At 39.2% G+C, this 19137-nt stretch overlaps 1 protein-coding gene across 1 annotated transcript in view; it reads right to left on the bottom strand.

The window, feature by feature from the left end:
• The window catches only part of LOC120435000 (tumor necrosis factor alpha-induced protein 2-like), a 74478-nt gene extending 64035 nt beyond the window's left edge, over positions 1–10443 (bottom strand). The window contains exons 1-4 of the mRNA XM_039603686.1: positions 10401–10443; positions 8754–9034; positions 5793–5900; positions 5146–5259 (exon numbers count right to left, since the gene is read on the bottom strand). Coding sequence (XP_039459620.1) covers positions 5146–5259; positions 5793–5900; positions 8754–9012 — 481 coding nt within the window. The 5' untranslated portion in view covers positions 9013–9034; positions 10401–10443. The remainder of the gene's footprint in view (positions 1–5145; positions 5260–5792; positions 5901–8753; positions 9035–10400) is intronic.
• Between the last annotated feature and the right edge of the window lie 8694 nt (positions 10444–19137).

Genomic DNA, 19137 nt, shown 5'->3' with positions numbered 1-19137 from the left:
GTAACATTTGAATCAGGCTTGTCCATGTCCAGTCACTTTGTACATCCTTACTGACAGACTGAAAGCACTAGAATTCAACTCATCTTATCCACGGCATGATGTTATACATGATGGAAATGAAGGGCTCATCACTTTCACATTGGAGAAAAACATCCGGGTTTCACCACCAGTATAGCTTTCTCTTAGTATGTCCAGCACAGTGGATGTGATGGTACTCATGTCGGCGTTAGAGAGGTTTGTTTTGAATTTGAGCAGAGCCGAAACATGTTCTTCACTGTTGGTGACAGAAAGAAGAAAAGGTTATTAAAAAGAGGTCACTTAATGATTATGTTTATATGCTGTTTATCATTACAGAACCAGAGACTCTGAAATAAGACTATCAGTGGAAGCACGTCATAATAAATAAATAATGGGTCTGAGCACTTTGTCAGTTCACTGGTGTGTTGACTTGCTTACTGTTTATGAAAATGTATAATTTCCATAAACTGCAAGCAAATAACTGATGTTTTCAGCCAAGCTTAGTTTATATGAATATATATGCACCATGAATGCTACATGATATTAACAATGTTAATAAGAAAAATCTGTAATATTTTAACTTTCAATACAAAGGTTACAAGTTTAATTCATTTCTTTAAACTTGTAGTCCAAGACTGCAGGTCTCAAATCAAACAGCTGACTTGCTGATCTGTATTATTGAACCTGTTATGTCTTTTTCTGTGTGTAACCAGTTTCGTACCCCTGACATACATCCTTCCTGCAAACACTAACAGCTGTCAGTAACACATCACCACACCTATTTAAACTACTGAAAAAAGTCGAGGTGGAAAACGTGTCCATTTCCAATTCAGTTCAATTACATTTTATTTATACAGCACCAAATCACAACAACAGTCGCCTTAAGGCTCAATGCTGTTGTATTTAAACATTCTATTTTAAATACAACAGTAGGTGAAAAACTCCTATTGGTGACACTGATATGTGCATCAATTTTACACAGTCACAGTCAGCTGATGCAGACTGTGTGGAGTGAGACCAAAATGCAGACACGCACAAACAAAACTTGATTCTAACAGAAAACATAGTGTTTATTATGGCTGAATGAGCAGTACAAAAATAAAAGTGCAAAAACTATTTGAAGCTAAACAATAGCCTAAACTGGATAAAACTAGAAAGAAAACATAAAATATCCTAAACATGAAAAAAACCTTAAATGTGACAACTTGGTACGAATATATGAAAACATGAAAACCTGGAAACCTGGCATAGCATGACATGGCGGATCACAGACGACTGGATGAGGAATGAATGAAAACACACACACTTGCACACAGGAGGTGATCAGGGAAGTGCAAACACTTGGGGAAACAGCTGATTAGAATGGACATAATGACACCACAGGGGAAGTAAAACTAAACACAATGAACATGGGACACCAGACCTCTTTAAAATAAAACAGGAAACATAACGAAGACATGGCACACGCTTGACAACAGGAAACACGCAGACATGAAAACACATGACAGACTAAGGCTACATTCACACTGCAGGCGAAAGCGCATCAAATCCGACTTTTCTGACCCTATGCGGCCCATATCCGATCATGGTATGACAGTGTGAACAGCACAAATCCGATATTTTCAAATCCGATCTGGGTCACTTTCGTATGTGGTACTGAATCCGATACATATCTGATGTTTTAGAAAGCGACTGCTGTTTGAATGGTCATGTCGCATTAAATCTGTCTTTTACGTCACTGACACAAGACAGGCGCTAATTATCAGCGCCGGAGAAGACATCGTGAACGCCTCCTGGCAATCCCGTGTAGATGTTAGTGAAACTGTTGGGAAGACAACGTTGGAGAAAGCGTGAACATTTTATTTGTACTGTAATCTGCAGATTCTGACAAAATCTGCAACTATCCTTCAAGCACCGCTCCTCTCTAAAACAGCAATAAGGATAAGTATTAGGCCACATGTAAATAACAAATAACTTGCTCCTGCAGAGTCCTGCAGTGTGAACGTAGCCTAAGACACGCGGACTCAACGTGAAGAACTGATGAGGAACACTATAAATACACACATAGGAAAAAGGGAACTGGAGATGAGACAGACATAACCAAGCACAGAACAGGATGGCTGTGGAAAAACACATGATGGATGGAAAGAGTCATGAGGGAAAACATGTAAACAAGAGAAGAAGATGGGAGACCAAGACATTACTGAAGCACATGAAGGGCACGGGAGACATAAACACAAGAGGCGAAGACATAAAGGAAATATAACAGAAAATAAAATATAACTGGGTAACCTAAAACACATGAGCTGATAATGTCTTTATTTATGCACCACGTAGTCATCAACCAATGGTCAGATCTTTGATACATTTGTAACTACAGCTAGAGTCCAGTTGTTCTTAAGTGGAGGGTTTTCCTTCATTTCTACCATGTTTTGCTCCATGTAAAAACTATGTATAAAATATTAGTTTATATGCTACAGATCAAAATCTATAATTTAAAAATCTTTTTTAAAAGGGCAATATACAGAAAGTGGAAAAAAGTGGGGAAAAATTGGAGAATAAAAAATAAGGAAAGCACATTGTTGAACACTGTTCCTGTAGTCTAAAGTGATTATCAGACTTTTACAGAAATCAAGCCTTTGACTCATAATGTAACTTATATATAGACTGTTGGTCCATCATTTTATATGTGTCACACTTTTGTTCTTAAGGAATGAGTAAGGTTTTCCACTGAGTGTATTTCGTCTATATCCAGGCTTGGAGGATCACATTTTAGTCACCTGCTCCTTTGTTCCTTAGAAAACTTTAGAAAACTTTTAATCAAAATTTCCAAACCAAATACATGTGAAATGGAGCTTATTCTTACACTTATGTTACCCACAGCTCAGCAGAAATCTGATCACTTTTGGGTTTTAGTCATGTCTCAGCTAAAGTGTGCAGTGAAGGTAAGTCTCACCATTTCGGCAAACAGCTCGTGCAGTTTCTCTGCATTTTCTTTCACAGTCTCGTAAGCCTTCTGCTGCTGATTGCTGTCCTTCAGTTTGACCTCTCCTTTCAGGAGCCTCCGGACATATTCTTCTGTCACTTCCTGGTGAAGCTGACCAATCAGCTCCTGAATTTAAACCAAGTATATAAGTAATCAGAGCGCATCATAATCCTTTTACTAAAAATTTGACAATAATGGCCATTCAATCCATTATAAAGTTTCCTCCTTTTACCTGGTAAGAGGACTGACTCGAACCCTGAAGTTGTTGAAGCTCTTCTTCAGTGCTATTCAGCAGCTTCTCAAATGTGTTCTTCTTCAGCCAGTCACTGGTTCCCAACTTCTTGTAGTGTGGCTGTGTGAGGAACAAATAACACATTGTTTTAAAATCTTTGATTAAAACATGTTAGGATTTAAGTACTTCTGAGGATTATTGATATCTGCAGTTGTAAAGAACTTACTTTGAGGATCTTGTGCACAGGAGTTAATAAATAAGTGTGGGCAGACTGTTTCATCTCAGTCAGGACCTGCAAACAGTTTTCCTGCACATCCTCTGGGAATAGATCGCGGTCCACAAGGAAGTCCCTTTAGACAGACCACACAAGACACATTAGCTCACAGTGAAGTATTCACCTGTTATGATGAAGGTAAAATCAGAATTTCCATCTAACAGGATCAGAAACATACTTGAACTGTTCGACACAGCTGAGGTTTGCCTTTATGAAAGCTTTGCTGTGCATTTTGTTCTGCTTAATGATGTCTCCTGCTGAGGATCCTTATTCACTACGCTGCTGTTTACAGTTTAACTTTTCATCAGAACAAGCACTTCTAATTGTACTTTGCTCCTCACTGACAAAACAAGTCCAGTAAATGCACTTTTATCTTCAAGTTTGGGACAGTAATCTGTCTTCATTTATTTTGTGTTTTAGTTATCATATGGGGAAAAGTTCTGTGGTTATCTATCCGTCCTGTTCGCATAAACCCGAAGTTCAGGAACATCTTCTTTAGATCTGTTCAGTTTTATTTATGTGGCACGACTTAAACAGTCAAGTATGTTATTGTGAGGTAAAGACCCCAAAGAGTTAATCTCGGACAAATGTTCACACAAATGTGAATTACATTCACTTCATTAATGAAGTGAATGTAATTCAGTAATCAAATGTGTTTGGCTATAACTGACTACATGTGTATACTGTACCATAAGTGGACAGACATGGATGTAAACCACACCTTAACCATTTGGCTGAGGCAAAACTACCACAAGGCAGTGATTCTAACTAAAAGGTACTCTGGATATTATTAAATGTGAACATATCGTTAAATATGACATTTTTTGTTTGTCAGGTGTCCTGTTTGAAGAAAACTTGGTAGCCACTTGAATGAATGTAAATAAACACATTTGCATGAGGGCAACCTGATTTCAAGGAAATAAAAATGCTCAAATTTGAAAGCTTGTGAGTTATTTTGTTCATGTATCAGCTGCTTAGTCGTTTTATGACAAGATGGATGCTGTCGTTATATTTTAGTATAGTGTTTGAGTTAAGGAGAATAAAAGAATATTTAACATTAATTGTACCAATGTTATTGTGTACGAAGCACAAATTAATTTAAAAAGTTTTAATTTATGAATTTTTGAGCACATGGTGTACTAGGTTGTAATTGCATAGAAATGTACGTTTAAGGATATAAAGAACTATATTTAATGAGTTACAGTGAAAAGAAGTGCTTGGAAATAGTAATATAAACAAAATTTCAATTTTTCTATTAACTGAAAATATCACTTAATGATCCAGAAAATATACTGTGAATAAACAGAATTTTCCGTTTTATAGCTGAAGGAAATGTCCGTAAATAGTACAGAGAGTATACTGTAAATCTACAGAATTTTCCGTTTTATCATTTACAGAAAAGTCCGTCAAACTTCCGTAAAAAAACAGAAAATGTACTGGCAGAAAATTACCAGGACATTTTCCGTTTTTCTACGGAATTTTTTTTTTTTACAGTGTAGCAAGTCTGTTTTGAAAATTTGAGTAGAAAGGAGATATATTTGGATTAAAAAGTAAAAGCAAAAAGTTAAAAGGAATACTTAAATAAAGCAATGAAAATTAAAAATAAATACACTAAACAGTATTTGTACTTCCCACCTTTTTCTTCCTTCAAGTCTTCAGAGGGGAGTGTATCCACTTCCTTTTTCCGTCTCCAACGAAGGCATTCTCTCAGTCTATTTAATGTATTATCAAACCTCGGCATACTGGGATCTAAAAAAGAAAAGCATGCAGTTTAATGTAGTTTGAATAACAGACTGCAGACATGATTTCTGATCTTTTGTTTTCTCCACTTTCCACAGACAAGCATCAGCAATGCTTTTTGTTTTGAACTCAGTGCCAAAAAAAATTGTTGTTGTTTTGTTGTCCACTAGCATGTACAGAGGCCTGACCACAACATCTTTGGAATGAACAAAAGCAACTAGGTCGTGTCACTCAACATCACCTGTGGACCTCAATAATGCACTTGTACCTGGATGGCAACAAATGCCGTTTGCACCCAGATGCAACAATATGATGGAAAGCCTAGAATCAAGAGTGGAGGCTTTTCCAGCAGCAGATTAGTGCCCATGGTTTGATTTGGCATGGAGAAGTTAATGTTCACATACTTTGTTCATAAGTTTTCAAACTTTAGTCAATATAGACTACATTAAGGTAAATAGTAAAAAATGTTAGTAGAAGTTAAATATTTAAATATTGTTAGTATGCAGGATCATTGATCTTGTATTAAACTTAGGAAGTTTCACCTGTGTTTGATGGTGTTAGTGGTCTGGATTTGTGAGAAACATCTGAGTCATCATCCTCTTTTTTCTGGTTGTTCTTCGGAGAGGTAGATGCAGAGCCAGGACTCAGACCTGACAGAGAGGGAAGAAGAGCACATTTGTAAAAGCTGCTTTCTCTTTTAAACTGACTCTTTAGTCCCTACTTTCAAAAACACATTCGTCTTTGTGGTGTCACAGCAATGAATGTCCTGCCACTGGATTCAATTCAGGTTGAGCTCTGGACTTTTTCTGGGACGACTCAAAACATTGATTCTTTGCTTTCTTTCACCATTCTGTTGTAGATAATCTGCAGTGCATGAGATCATTGTCCTGTTGCATGACCCACTTTGGGCTAAAAGATGGTTTCACACTTGACTGTAAAATACTTTGGTATACAGAGTAGTTCATGTATCCTGTAGTAGGCAAACCAAAGCCCTCACCTCAAAGGATAACCTGAAGCAGAGGACAGACCAGTAAAGTGGCTTCTTCCACCCTCTTGCACAGGCTGAAAATTCTTGCAGTAACACAAATTTTGATATGCTCCACTGCAAAAAGAATTGCACAATGGTTTATGCTGCATTTTTATTCTAAAGGCTGTACAAATATAGAAAGATGGTATTTTGCTGTTAATGTGGGGAAAATAAATAAATCTTTATGAAATATAATAGACGTTAAACTTCTGGGGAAAAGAGCAATATTTTTACATCTACCATTTTTTTTAATTTAAAGTTTGAGGTGAGTTTTTGTATGTTTACCAGCACTAGTTAATGTTAACTCAAGGAAAACCCTGGAAAACCCTGAAAAAACCTTGTCTGCTTATGTATGACCCAGGTGTTCCTTCATTTAGCAAACACACATGTTCCAGCAAGTTTAACAGTCTTCTTGTGTTTCATTTTTTTTTCTACCTTGTCAAGTAGATTATGTTTTTGACAGTGTTTGTGTGCATGTTGTACATCATTCTGTCTGCAAACATAGTAGCTTGAAAAGTTTGGAATTAATTCTGAGACTGTAAAGTGAGGTCATGTTAACTATTTATTCAAATTTGCCTTAAATCCACCGAGGTCTTCAGTGTCAACTTAAAATGTGTTTATTTGTCAGAAATTGACAAAAAAAAAAACTTAGAAACTATGATTTTTAGTCTTGTGTGCATTGTTTCTCACTGCCAGTGTTTGTACTGACAACATAAAGGTATATAGGTGATGATATATACGGGCAAGTTAAATATGACATTAGTTTGCATACAAATATCATGTTTTACAAGTTAACCCTAAAATGCATTATATCTTTAAAGAAAGTTAGTTAGAAATACAGGTGGGTAAAAAAACGATATCCAAACTCAAAGCGATTTGAATTTAAATAATCCGATACTGATTCATTATTAAATCCTTAAATAAATTTTTAAATATAAATGAATTTTGCCAGGAATGTCAGAGTCTCAACTAAAAGCTCCCAAACCATTTCAAGAACTAATAAAAAGAAAAAATTCCAAACGATGATGAAACACAAAGCGTGGATCCTTCTCAGAGTACTTCAAGACCAATTTTCCACCAGAAATCTCTGTTTTCTGCCTCATTCGCTTGCTTATTACGCACCAGTCTACAGCTGTGTACGGTGTTGTCTGATGCTTTGTTCACCAAAAATGACCTCCAACAAGAAAGCCTAATTTCTGCTAGTCTCACTAGTGTCAGTTTTATTTTTATACCTAGATAGTTTACACAACCTTGGGCACGTCATTTTTCAGCAGGAACCTCAGAAAAACCCCGGGGGCTTAACAGAATAAATACAAAGTGAAATATTGTAACTGCTTTAGGATCTGTTCATAATTTGCAAATAAATATTTTTAATTTACAAGGTTTAGAGGGTTCTTTTGACAGTACATATCCAAGTCACATGATCATAAGTATAATATTTCTGACTGAGTCAAAATCGAACCGAATCAAAATGAATCATTTGTAGAAATGAGTGACAATACCCAGTCTTATTTAGAAATATACTGTAGTATAATAATTTATAATTAGCTCATGTTAATCATGTCCAGTTATTACAAATCAATACCTATTATCCATTACCTGCTCCAACATTATGTTTGTGTAATCAAAGTAAATCTATCATTGCTATCTTTATCTGAGTTTTAATGCATTACAAATTTCTTGTAGGACATTTAAAAGTAAACAGAGTGAGCTGCCGTGTGGAGCTTTGTGAATGCATGTCTCCTATAATCAAACATCACTGTTGGACATGGGAGACACATTTCTGCACCTACAGTTTCTAAATGTAATGGTGCCTGCTTTCAGTCAGATTGATAGATTTCTTTTTTTTGCTTTGCTTTCCCCACACAACTTCTCCTTCCACCTGCACATACTGTGTATACAGTAGCACCCACATCTCAGAGGAATGACTTCACACAGGCTTTCATGTGGGTCCTCTAGGGAAATAAATGCAACCCTCACTCTGAAAAAGCTGGGAAACACTCATAATGTGAATGAAGATTTTAGGCATAGAAAACAGAAGACATATCAAATGTGAGCAACATGTCCTAAAGTTGGGAAAGGCAGCAAAGTAAGTGGTACTAACAAGAAACAGCTGGAGGAAAATTTTGCAACTGGTCAGATTAATCCCCACAGGTCAGTAACATGATTGGGTATGAAAAGAGCATCTTAGGGAGACGGAGGTGCAGCAATCTGCAAAAGAAAATCTAAAAGTAATGGAACAATTTCACAACAATGTTCCTCAATGTGAAACTGCAAAGACTTTGAATATCTCATCATCTACAGTACATCATCAAAAGGTTCACAGAATCTGAAGAAATCTTTTGTTGCGAGGCACCAGGCCAATAATCAATAATGGACACTCAGTCCTCTGGACTAAACAAGAGAGAGACCATCTAGCTTGCCATCAGTGCTTACATTTGACAGGAGATTTTATGAAGACCCCAATGGTACTCACTGGGTGACGGAGGTTGTGGTGAAGCCGCAGAATCTAACATCTTTGCAGGTTCATCTGATTCTGGTGATAACTTGGATTCCTTGTCACCAGGTGATGGTGGATTCTTCCGTGTTGGAAGCCGGAAGCTCCTTCTAAACTTCTCCATCATGCTCACATTTATGCCACCATCAGTCGACGTCTTCTCATCGCTCTTGATGGATCCGTTGCCTTTGGTGGACACCGGGTCATTGCCGGGGTTCTCAGTGGACTTGTCCATCATTTGTGACTTTTTATTTCATTAGCTACCCGAATGTGAGAAAGAATACAAAAGAAATGCTTAAAGATAAAGTATGTTAAATTTAAAGTAACCAGTCTGTTTTTAAAATGTAAGGAGGAGAACAGGAGCACAGATGTTCATGTTAAAATGTAGGCACTAAATGTAAAAAGTAATAAATAATTAAATAAAGTAATGAAGTATTTGTATTTTGTTACTTCCCAACTCTGGATTTTAATAATAATTAAGTGAATAAGATCTTACATAATTAAACCTGTATAAGTACTGTATAAAGAACTAATCTACTGACTAACCAGTTCATTGTGGCTTTCACCAGGATCATCATAAAACTATATTACAGATAACATTTTATATTGGACAGATTAGAGTAGAAAAACAGAGAACAACACGTTGTTTGTTATTTGGGAACATTTTCTCTCATCTCTTTGGTTCTGGACTTTCAAATACTGTTTATCTGCTGTTGATCGTTGATCGCAAAACTTCAATTTGTCCAGATTACTAAATATTTCAAGGACATGCTGCACACCATGCTGAGATAAGAAATTAGATGTGTCACGGCCTGCGGGATCGGCAAGGCGCTGAACAGCATCACTCCACTCCTAGCCCCCCTTCTCTCCTCTTTTTCCTCTCTCCCCCTCTCCCCTGTTTTGCCGGGGCGGAACTCATGGCGGGTTCACGCCCTTGGTCCACGCCTTCTCGGATTGTGCACACCTGGGCCTCATCAGACCAGCTGGTATATCAGAAGGAGGAGATCAGCTGTTCAACGCTGGATTGTTGTGAAGGCTTCTGTCAGTACACACCCAGCTCAAGTTTCCCGTGCCTCTGTCTCTGAGACTTAACGTGTTCCTTTGTTCCTAGATTCCCCGGACCCGTTCCCGTGTTTCCCCGTGTGGTGTGTGGAAGGAGTGACTGGTCGCTAGTGGAGAGGAGAGAGGCTGTTTGGAGTGCGAGTGTGGTTTCCCCGTTTTCCCTGGAGCCCTGGACCCCTGCCCCTCACGTCTTGTATATAGCACTAACCCCGCACTGTCTGTGAAGATTTGTAATAAACTATCTCTGTGTGAACGCTACCCAGGAGTCCTGCGAGTGGATCCTCTAAGCAACCCGTGACAAGATGTCGCTGAAAGGCTGTGTGTGTGTGTGTGTGTGTGTGTGTGTGTGTGTGTGTGTGTGTGTGTGTGTGTGTGTGTGTGTGTGTGTGTGTGTGTGTGTGTGTGTGTGTGTGTGTGTGTGTGTGTGTGTGTGTGTGTGTGTGCGCGCATAGAGCGAGAGAGAGAAAACGATTGATTTCTCTCACCGTTTATTTTCGAGATTGATAATTAGTCAGTGCATGCAAACCGTACCTTGTTACAGTAACGAGAAAAAGGTGTACTTACCTCCAATTTCGCACAGGTAATAGAACTTCAGCAGTTTCTTCCCCCTTCACCTGCTTTCGATTACAAGTTCAGGTTTGGCAAGGTCAGAGGTTGTGACAGGGCGCGCGCGCGCACGCGGGTGCATTTACATTTACAATGGGTAACGTCACTTTCTTTGTGAAAGCCATACGTCACTAACCGTTTAAAGAGCAGGCGGACAAACGAGGGGCAAAAGCAAGCGTGTCACGTTCCCAGAAACGGGACAGTTTCCAGTCTGAGCTGTGATTAGAGTCAGAGCACCTTACAGGCGTGTTTTGTTTTCATGGTCAAATGTATACTTTACAGGTGATGAAAGATGCTCTCATATTGTACATAAAAGGACATCAATGAAGTCGCAGCATTATTTCTGTTGCATAACCTTTGACTGTGTTGCAGTGGGTACTGAAGAAAGAAATACAACAATAGGTGTCAAAAATGGTAAAATCTCTTGAAACCAGTGTGTTATACCAGCGGTCCCCAACCCCCGGGCCTCGGACCAGTACCGGTCCGTGAGTCGTTTGGTACTGGGCCGCGAGAGTTGAGGCTCAGGTGTGAAATGTATGGTTTTCAGGGTTTTTATCGGTTTTCAGCGTTATTTTGTTATCCTTTTTATCGTTAACTCGGTTTTCCTGGGTCTTTTTATGTGTGTAATGAATAAATCTTCTTTTTTTCGGTACCGGTACTAGTTTTATTTTGTTGTATTTATCCGCGACACCTTAAAGGCCGGTCCGTGAAAATATTGTCGGGCATAAACCGGTCCGTGAGGCAGAAAAGGTTATACTGTGTTATACTTCTGAGACTTTTTCCTCTCCGCTGTTGTTTTGGAGATATAAAGAAGGGAAACTGTGCAATATATCACAACAGGAGAAATGAGAGAAAATACCTCTCATGCTGGTCACCACTGATATACATGCAGATAAATGTGCTCAATTAATAATGAAACCAAATGCAGCGTGATCTCAGGCCACTAAAGTGAAATGCGTGCTATATTTGTTTCAAACTGAGGAATCACAGGTGATTAGCTGCAGGTGCGCGGGCCAAGGGCGGAGCTCAACAGGCAGAGCGACGGGAGCGAGAGAGAGCAAGAGAGGGAGAGAGAGACAAAACAAAAACAAAAACATTTGTGGCCGCGCTGGGCTGACCGGGCAGACACAGGGACCATGACAGTACCGATAAAAACTCATGAATATCTTCAAAGACAAAGCGCCAGTAACAGATGAAATGTCACTATTTAATCAAGGATTAGATGTGAAACAATGTTCGAATGTTTCAGTATTATTTATCACTTGGTTTCTATGTTAGGCAGGTAAATGTACACCAGCTGTAATAAAACTAAATCCAACGTAACATCAGGACATTTATGTCCACTAGAGGGGGTTGTGTGCTGCAGTTGTGCGTGTATTTAATTGGTTGAGTCTTTGTTCATACATTTTTGAAAAAACAAAAACATTTAAATGGGTTTTTAAATAAGATGATAGAAATATGTGAGATTTGTTTCCAAGTGCTGTTTTTATGCACATCATTACAGATATTTGCTTCAGGAAAAGAAGGTCTGTGAAGGTTCTCAGTCATCCAGGTCATCGTAGTCAAAGGAGTTTGCAAAGAAAAGCGTCTGGACTTCTTTGAGTTGCTTGAAGACGTTTCACCTCTCATCCGAGAAGCTTCTTCAGTTCTAAGGTCAAATGGCCGAGAGTCCCAGATTTAAACCCAGTGGGAGTATCCCCCCAAGGAGGGACAAAGGACCCCCTGGTGATCCTCTAATCACATGCGCCAAGGTGTGAAAGTGGGTGTGGGACCTAATCAGCCAGGGTTTCGGGTGAGCTCATTGTGAAACCTGGCCCCACCTTGTCATGTGATTTCCTGAGGTCAGATGGCCCTGGCACCTCTCGTGGGGAACACCCCACACCACATCAAGAACTCCACCGACTTCACCAACAAGGTCCAGAAACTTACCCTGGATCCAGATGAAACCATGGTGTCCTTTGATGTAGTCTCTCTCTTCACTTGCATACCCACCACGGAAGCAGTGGAGACTGTCAGAAAACGACTACAAGAAGACAGCTCCTTGGAAGACAGGACCAACTTCACACCCGATCAGATTTGCACACTGTTAGACCTCTGCCTTACCACAACATACTTCAAATACAACGAAGGCTTCTACAGACAAAAACATGGCTGTGCCATGGGCTCCCCCGTGTCACCTATTGTAGCCAACCTTTACATGGAGGAAGTGGAAAGAAAGGCTCTTGGCTCTTTTAAAGGGAGAGTACCCAGCCACTGGTACAGATATGTAGATGACACCTGGGTCAAAATCAAGACACAAGAAGTGGAATCCTTCACTGCGCACATTAACGCCGTGGATAAAAACATCAAGTTCACCAGGGAAGACACTAAGGATAACTGTTTGCCTTTCCTGGACTGCGCTGTGCACATTGAAGAGATTGGCAACCTCAACATTGAAGTTTACCGGAAGCCCACACACACACGGACCAGTACCTCCTCTTTGACTCCCATCACCCTCTGGAACACAAACTTGGAGTAATTAGGACCCTACACCACCGGGCAGAACTTGTTCCCTCTAAGCCTCAAGGGAAAAAGAAGGAACACACACATGTAAAGGAAGCACTGAAAACATGTGGTTATCCTAACTGGGCGTTCATAAAGTCAGCAAAAGGCACAGAAAAGAAGATCAGACACCAGCGAGGAGGATAAGAAAGACAGACGCAACAACGTTGTCATCCCCTATGTAGCCGGTGTATCAGAGAAACTCAGGAGAGTTTTCTCCAAGCACGACATCCCAGTGTACTTCAGACCCAGCAACACACTCAGACACAAACTGGTTCACCCGAAAGACAAAACTCCAAAACACAGACTGAACAACGTGGTGTATGCTGTACAGTGCAGCGAGGAATGCCCAGACCTCTACATTGGAGAGACCAAACATCCACTTCACAAGCGCATGGCACAGCATAGAAGAGCCACCTCCACAGGACAAGACTCAGCAGTCCATCTGCATCTTAAGGATAAAGGTCACTCTTTTCGAGGATGCCAATGTTCACATATTGGACAGAGAGGACAGATGGTTTGAAAGAGGAGTGAAAGAGGCCATCTATGTCCACTGTGAGCGACCATCTTTGAACAGAGGCAGTGGTTTACGACACCAACTGTCTGCCATCTATAATCCAGTTTTGAGTTCCCTCCCAGACGCCTTAACGCCCACTCACATCCTGGGCCATCTGACCTCAGGAAATCACATGATAGGGTGGGGCCAGGTTTCACAATGAGCTCACGAAACCCTGGCTGATTAGGTCCCACACCCACTTTCACACCTTGGCGCATGTGATTAGAGGATCACCAGGGGGTCCTTTGTCCCTCCTTGGGGGGATACTCCCACTGGGTTTAAATCTGGGACTCTCGGCCATTTGACCTTAGAACTGAAGAAGCTTCTCGGATGAGAGGTGAAACGTCTTCAAGCAACTCAAAGAAGTCCAGACGCTTTTCTTTGCAAACTCCTTTGACTTCAGGAAAAGAAGATATTTCCAGTCGAAATAAATGACCAAATGTGAGTGGATTAGGCTGATATTGCTTATTGGATATAGTGGCCTTTTATTGGTATTATCAAATATGCATTTCAGTAACACAGTGTTTAAATTTTCTTAGCTACAATCACAAAAAGTGAAAAAGAAACACATACAGCTGAATCGGCTTATACAAAATACAAAATAATAATGATGATGATATTAATAATAACAATAATAATAATCATGATGACAATAAAACACATAAAAATACATTTACCTGAGAAATGAATTGACTTGGACCGTTTCATGTCTTTTTTCTTTTACGAAATGACAAACACTACATGTAATGTTTGTCATTTGATGTGAAATATATCATGTTTCTGTGTCTGATGTCAAACACAACAAATATGACAGGACAAAGGGTAATATTTTAAACAGTGTACTTTATTACTTCACTGTAAACATCATATTGCCATTTATCTTCTGGTATAAATATAAGAATAAAGAATTATTCTATACTAACTTGCACAAACCAAGAAACAAGCATAAATTACTGCAGAAATTCTGACTTTTTTCAGTGGTTGTGTACATTTTTTAAAAGCAGTACCTCATATTATAGTATCATATTATAGTATAGTATAGTTTTACTTATAAACTGAGAAAAACGAATGGATAATATCAAAATGAAAACTTCACTATTTACCCAAAGGTTACATGTGAAACAATGTTCCAGCGCATCAGCAGTATTTCAGCAGTTTCTAATACAGTAATAGGATAATAGGAAACACTGAGCTGGCCCTGCACTTCCAGCAGGGTTATTATTATCCAGGGTCATCAGTGTTGCTGTGGTGCAAAGCATGTGTGTCTGAGTCCACCATGGCATAAAACTCTCATCTTAAATATACAGAGTTTACAACTAGGTGCACACATGAGGTTACACTGAAGAACAAGAAGGTCAGACCACAGGTGTCGAACTCCAGGCCTCAAGAGCCAGTGTCCTGCAGGTTTTAGATGTGTCCTTGATCCAACACAGCTGATTCAAATGGCTAAATTACCTCCTCAAAGTGTCTTGCAGTTCTCCAGAGGCCTGGTAATGAACTAATCATTTGATTCAGGTGTGCTGACCCAGGGTGTTATCTAAAACCTGCAGGACACCGGCCCTCAAGGCCTGGAGTTCAACACCCCTGGATTGCCAGAAAACATCTAACAGACCTCACACAGTTCTTGAAAAATTATGTTTCAAACAGGGGTGATTCTAGGATCAGAGCTCTGGGGGTGCTGAGCACCCAGAGAGCTGCCCAGCCAGGCAAGATAAACTTTACTCGTCACGATGAGACTTCTTCCCTGTCTCTGTCAGTCCCTGCATCCTTATATGTCTCCAGTTGTCCCAAGTTCTCTCTGATTGTCTCCTTGGTGCATTTAAACCCCTGTTCCTCCCTGTCCTCGTCATCTGTTGTCTTCATCTCCATTATCAGTCATCAGAGTTTTACCATCTCTGTGCAAGTCTGCAAATTTCTTTATTAAATCATAAGATTCTTAAATTCATCGAGTCTCTCTGTGCCTGCGTCCTCATCACAAAACATGACATCACTGTTTTGTACATTTTAACACAATTTAATCCCCACATTTGTGAAAGAAAAGCAAAACACTTTTTTGAAAAGTTTGTAACAAAACCATCAAATCCGATAAAGGTTATTTAAATGCAGCTGAAGACTACTACTGCCAAAGAAGAATGGATTGGAATTTTAAAAAAATGCATATCCTAACCTTAATTACTGGGGGAGAATGATGAATGATGCTCATAGTGAGTAAAAAGTAAACTGAGTGCATTTTTTGGACAGAGATTCACTTTTAATGTGTTTGTATAATATAATACAGATACATAAAAATATACTCCAAAAATAGAAGAGTCCTTGAAATGTACAAATGTACAAAATATTACTTAAAAAATTATAAAAATGGAGGCAACTTTGCATATGGTACAATGTATACTGTCTTTACTGCAGATACTACTACGGCTCTGCAGATTTTTTATTTTATTTTAACCTATGTTGCCTCACCTTGAGGTTGGCAAATCTGTCTGTCACTTTTGGTGGTCAACTCTCTCAAGCAGTTTAACAGTTTCTGTTTTGCTGTCACTATTCCCTGTCTGTTTTCTGGTTCTTTCTGACCTTGTACTTTCTCCTCATGTTCCCCTCTTTCCTCCTCTCTCCCTGTTTGGACTGACAATCATACACAAATAGATTGTATTCAATTAGATGAAAAAAAAAATACATTAATATGAAAAAAACCTCTATTAAGATCGTTAATAAAAAGTCTGAGACTGAGAGAGCTCAGTGTACTTTCAACCAAAAGGCAAATAACCAAACCACATCTACATCTAATAAAAGATATAAATACTGAAACACTGATCCAACATTATCCTTTATTGATGGATCATTTGATCTTACACTTTTGTGTGGCTCCTGGGTTTAATATCGGCACATGCACAAAATAACCTGCTTCGCTCATTCCATTTCAAACAGGACAGTGGTAACAACACTAGGCTACAATTTTAAGTTTTAGGTTTTTAACAGACTATATAAATTTCAATGGGAGCAACAGGACGGTCAAATGTCGCTGATTTTACTACAGAGCAGGACGGATTGCAGGGTAGCAAACATCATCGGAATACATGTTTTCAACACTGCAGGTTACCTGGGTGTAATGTTTTTCAGCTAAAAAGAAACATGGTCTGACTCCTACCTAACTATATAAAGAGTAACTGAAGGTTAAATGCAGCTAACATGTCCTGTTTGAAGCCAGGCACTCACACCTCCGCTCTGCTGCGTCTCAGCCACCATCGCTCCATCGCAGAAAGAGCGCTAGAGCCAGAGTAGGGGAGAGGCGGGGAGAGAATCTATACTTTTATTAAAATATTACGTCTCAACCAAGTACTGTATGGTTTTTATAGTTTTAGTAGTGTGTCACACAAACAGCAAATATTGTCAAAAAAGTAAGAAATCTTTAGGGGTGCTTTGATTCATTTCAGCACCTCCAAAAATGGGCTAAAAACGCCCCTGTTTTAAAAGATGAAACCAAGATTAACTTGTACTAGAAACATGGGGAGACAATGGGCCTCATTTACTAATATTTGCCGGGAAATATTTTTACCCTGCGCAAAAATCAAATGCAAAATTACCGTCACATTTGTGAAACGTGCATGCCAGCCTTTTTTGTTGTCACCACGGTGCATATATTAGTAAATCAAAAGCATTCGGAACAAACATTCATATTTCCTCTGCCCCATTTATCTCTGTATGAAACTATGTTTACCTCCAAGTGAAGCAGAGCAAATGGTGACGATGTTTTAAGAGAGAGTCACAATACAACAAAAAAATGCAAAAATACAGAGAGGAAAGATTGTCTCCTGCAATCTGGTCACATGTGGACACACACAGTGTGATGTTTGTTATTAGCATAGTACCTGTAACATGAGAATCAGGCTTGTCCATGGCAGCCACTTTGTACATCTTTACAGACAGACTGAAAGCACTAGAATTCAGCTCATCTTATCCACGGCATGATGAGATACAGAAAGGATATGAACGGTTCATCACTTCAACATTGGAGAAAAACATCCGGGTTTCACCACCAGTATAGCTTTCTCTTAGTATGTCCAGCACAGTGGATGTGATGGTACTCATGTCGGCTTTAGAGAGGTTTGTTTTGAGTTTGAGCAGAGCCGAAACATGTTCTTCACTGTTGGTGACAGAAAGAAGGTTATTAAAAAAAGGTCACTTAATGATTATGTTTATATGCTGTTTATCATTACAGAACCAGAGACTCTGAAATAAGACTATCAGTGGAAGCACGTCATAATAAATAAATAATGGGTCTGAGCACTTTGTCAGTTCACTGGTGTGTTGACTTGCTTACTGTTTATGAAAATGTATATGTCACGGTTTGCGGGTGCAAGCCGTGGGGAAGTTAATTAGGACCAGGCAGCAGCAGCTCAAGTGCAGGTAAGAATTTATTAACAATAAGGCAAATAAACAGAAATGGCGAGTGACACTAACAGGTAACCTAAACTGGGAAAACTAACAAAGCAAACCAGAAACGAAGACGCAGGGAGGTCCGAGGAAACACATATGGAGAGACGCAGGGACATCTAGGGGAAACAACACAGACGAAACAGCAACTAACAGAGGCAGACACGAGGTTTAAATACACAGAAGGATAACGAGGGAATGAGACACAAAAGGAGGGCACAGCTGGGAGTAATCAGACCTGACGAGACAGGGGAAGAGTAAACTGAACACACTGAGATAAGACACAGACCGTCACAATAAAACAGGAAACACATACACACAAAGACACAGACTAGCAAACGCGGACTTAACACAGGGGTAGACGGCAGAACAGAACAACACTAAACCGGAGGAAGAACAGAACCAAAATGACACTAGTAGAAAACACAAAACGCTGGGTCAAAAGGACCCAGGATCGTGACAGTATAATTTCCATAAACTGCAAGCAAATAACTGATGTTTTCAGCCAAGCTTAGTTTATATGAATATATATGCACCATGAATGCTACATGATATTAACAATGTTAATAAGAAAAATCTGTAATATTTTAACTTTCAATACAAAGGTTACAAGTTTAATTCATTTCTTTAAACTTGTAGTCCAAGACTGCAGGTCTCAAATCAAACAGCTGACTTGCTGATCTGTATTATTGAACCTGTTATGTCTTTTTCTGTGTGTAACCAGTTTCGTACCCCTGACATACATCCTTCCTGCAAACACTAACAGCTGTCAGTAACACATCACCACACCTATTTAAACTACTGAAAAAAGTCGAGGTGGAAAACGTGTCCATTTCCAATTCAGTTCAATTACATTTTATTTATACAGCACCAAATCACAACAACAGTCGCCTTAAGGCTCAATGCTGTTGTATTTAAACATTTCTATTTTAAATACAACAGTAGGTGAAACTCCTATTGGTGACACTGATATGTGCATCAATTTTACACAGTCACAGTCAGCTGATGCAGACTGTGTGGAGTGAGGACCAAAATGCAGACACGCACAAACAAAACTTGATTCTAACAGAAAACATAGTGTTTATTATGGCTGAATGAGCAGTACAAAAATAAAAGTGCAAAAACTATTTGAAGCTAAACGATAGCCTAAACTGGATAAAACTAGAA

This window comes from Oreochromis aureus, linkage group 19 (assembly GCF_013358895.1).
Source record: "Oreochromis aureus strain Israel breed Guangdong linkage group 19, ZZ_aureus, whole genome shotgun sequence".
Lineage (NCBI taxonomy): Eukaryota > Metazoa > Chordata > Actinopteri > Cichliformes > Cichlidae > Oreochromis > Oreochromis aureus.
This window is presented reverse-complemented; position numbering and strand designations above follow the sequence as displayed.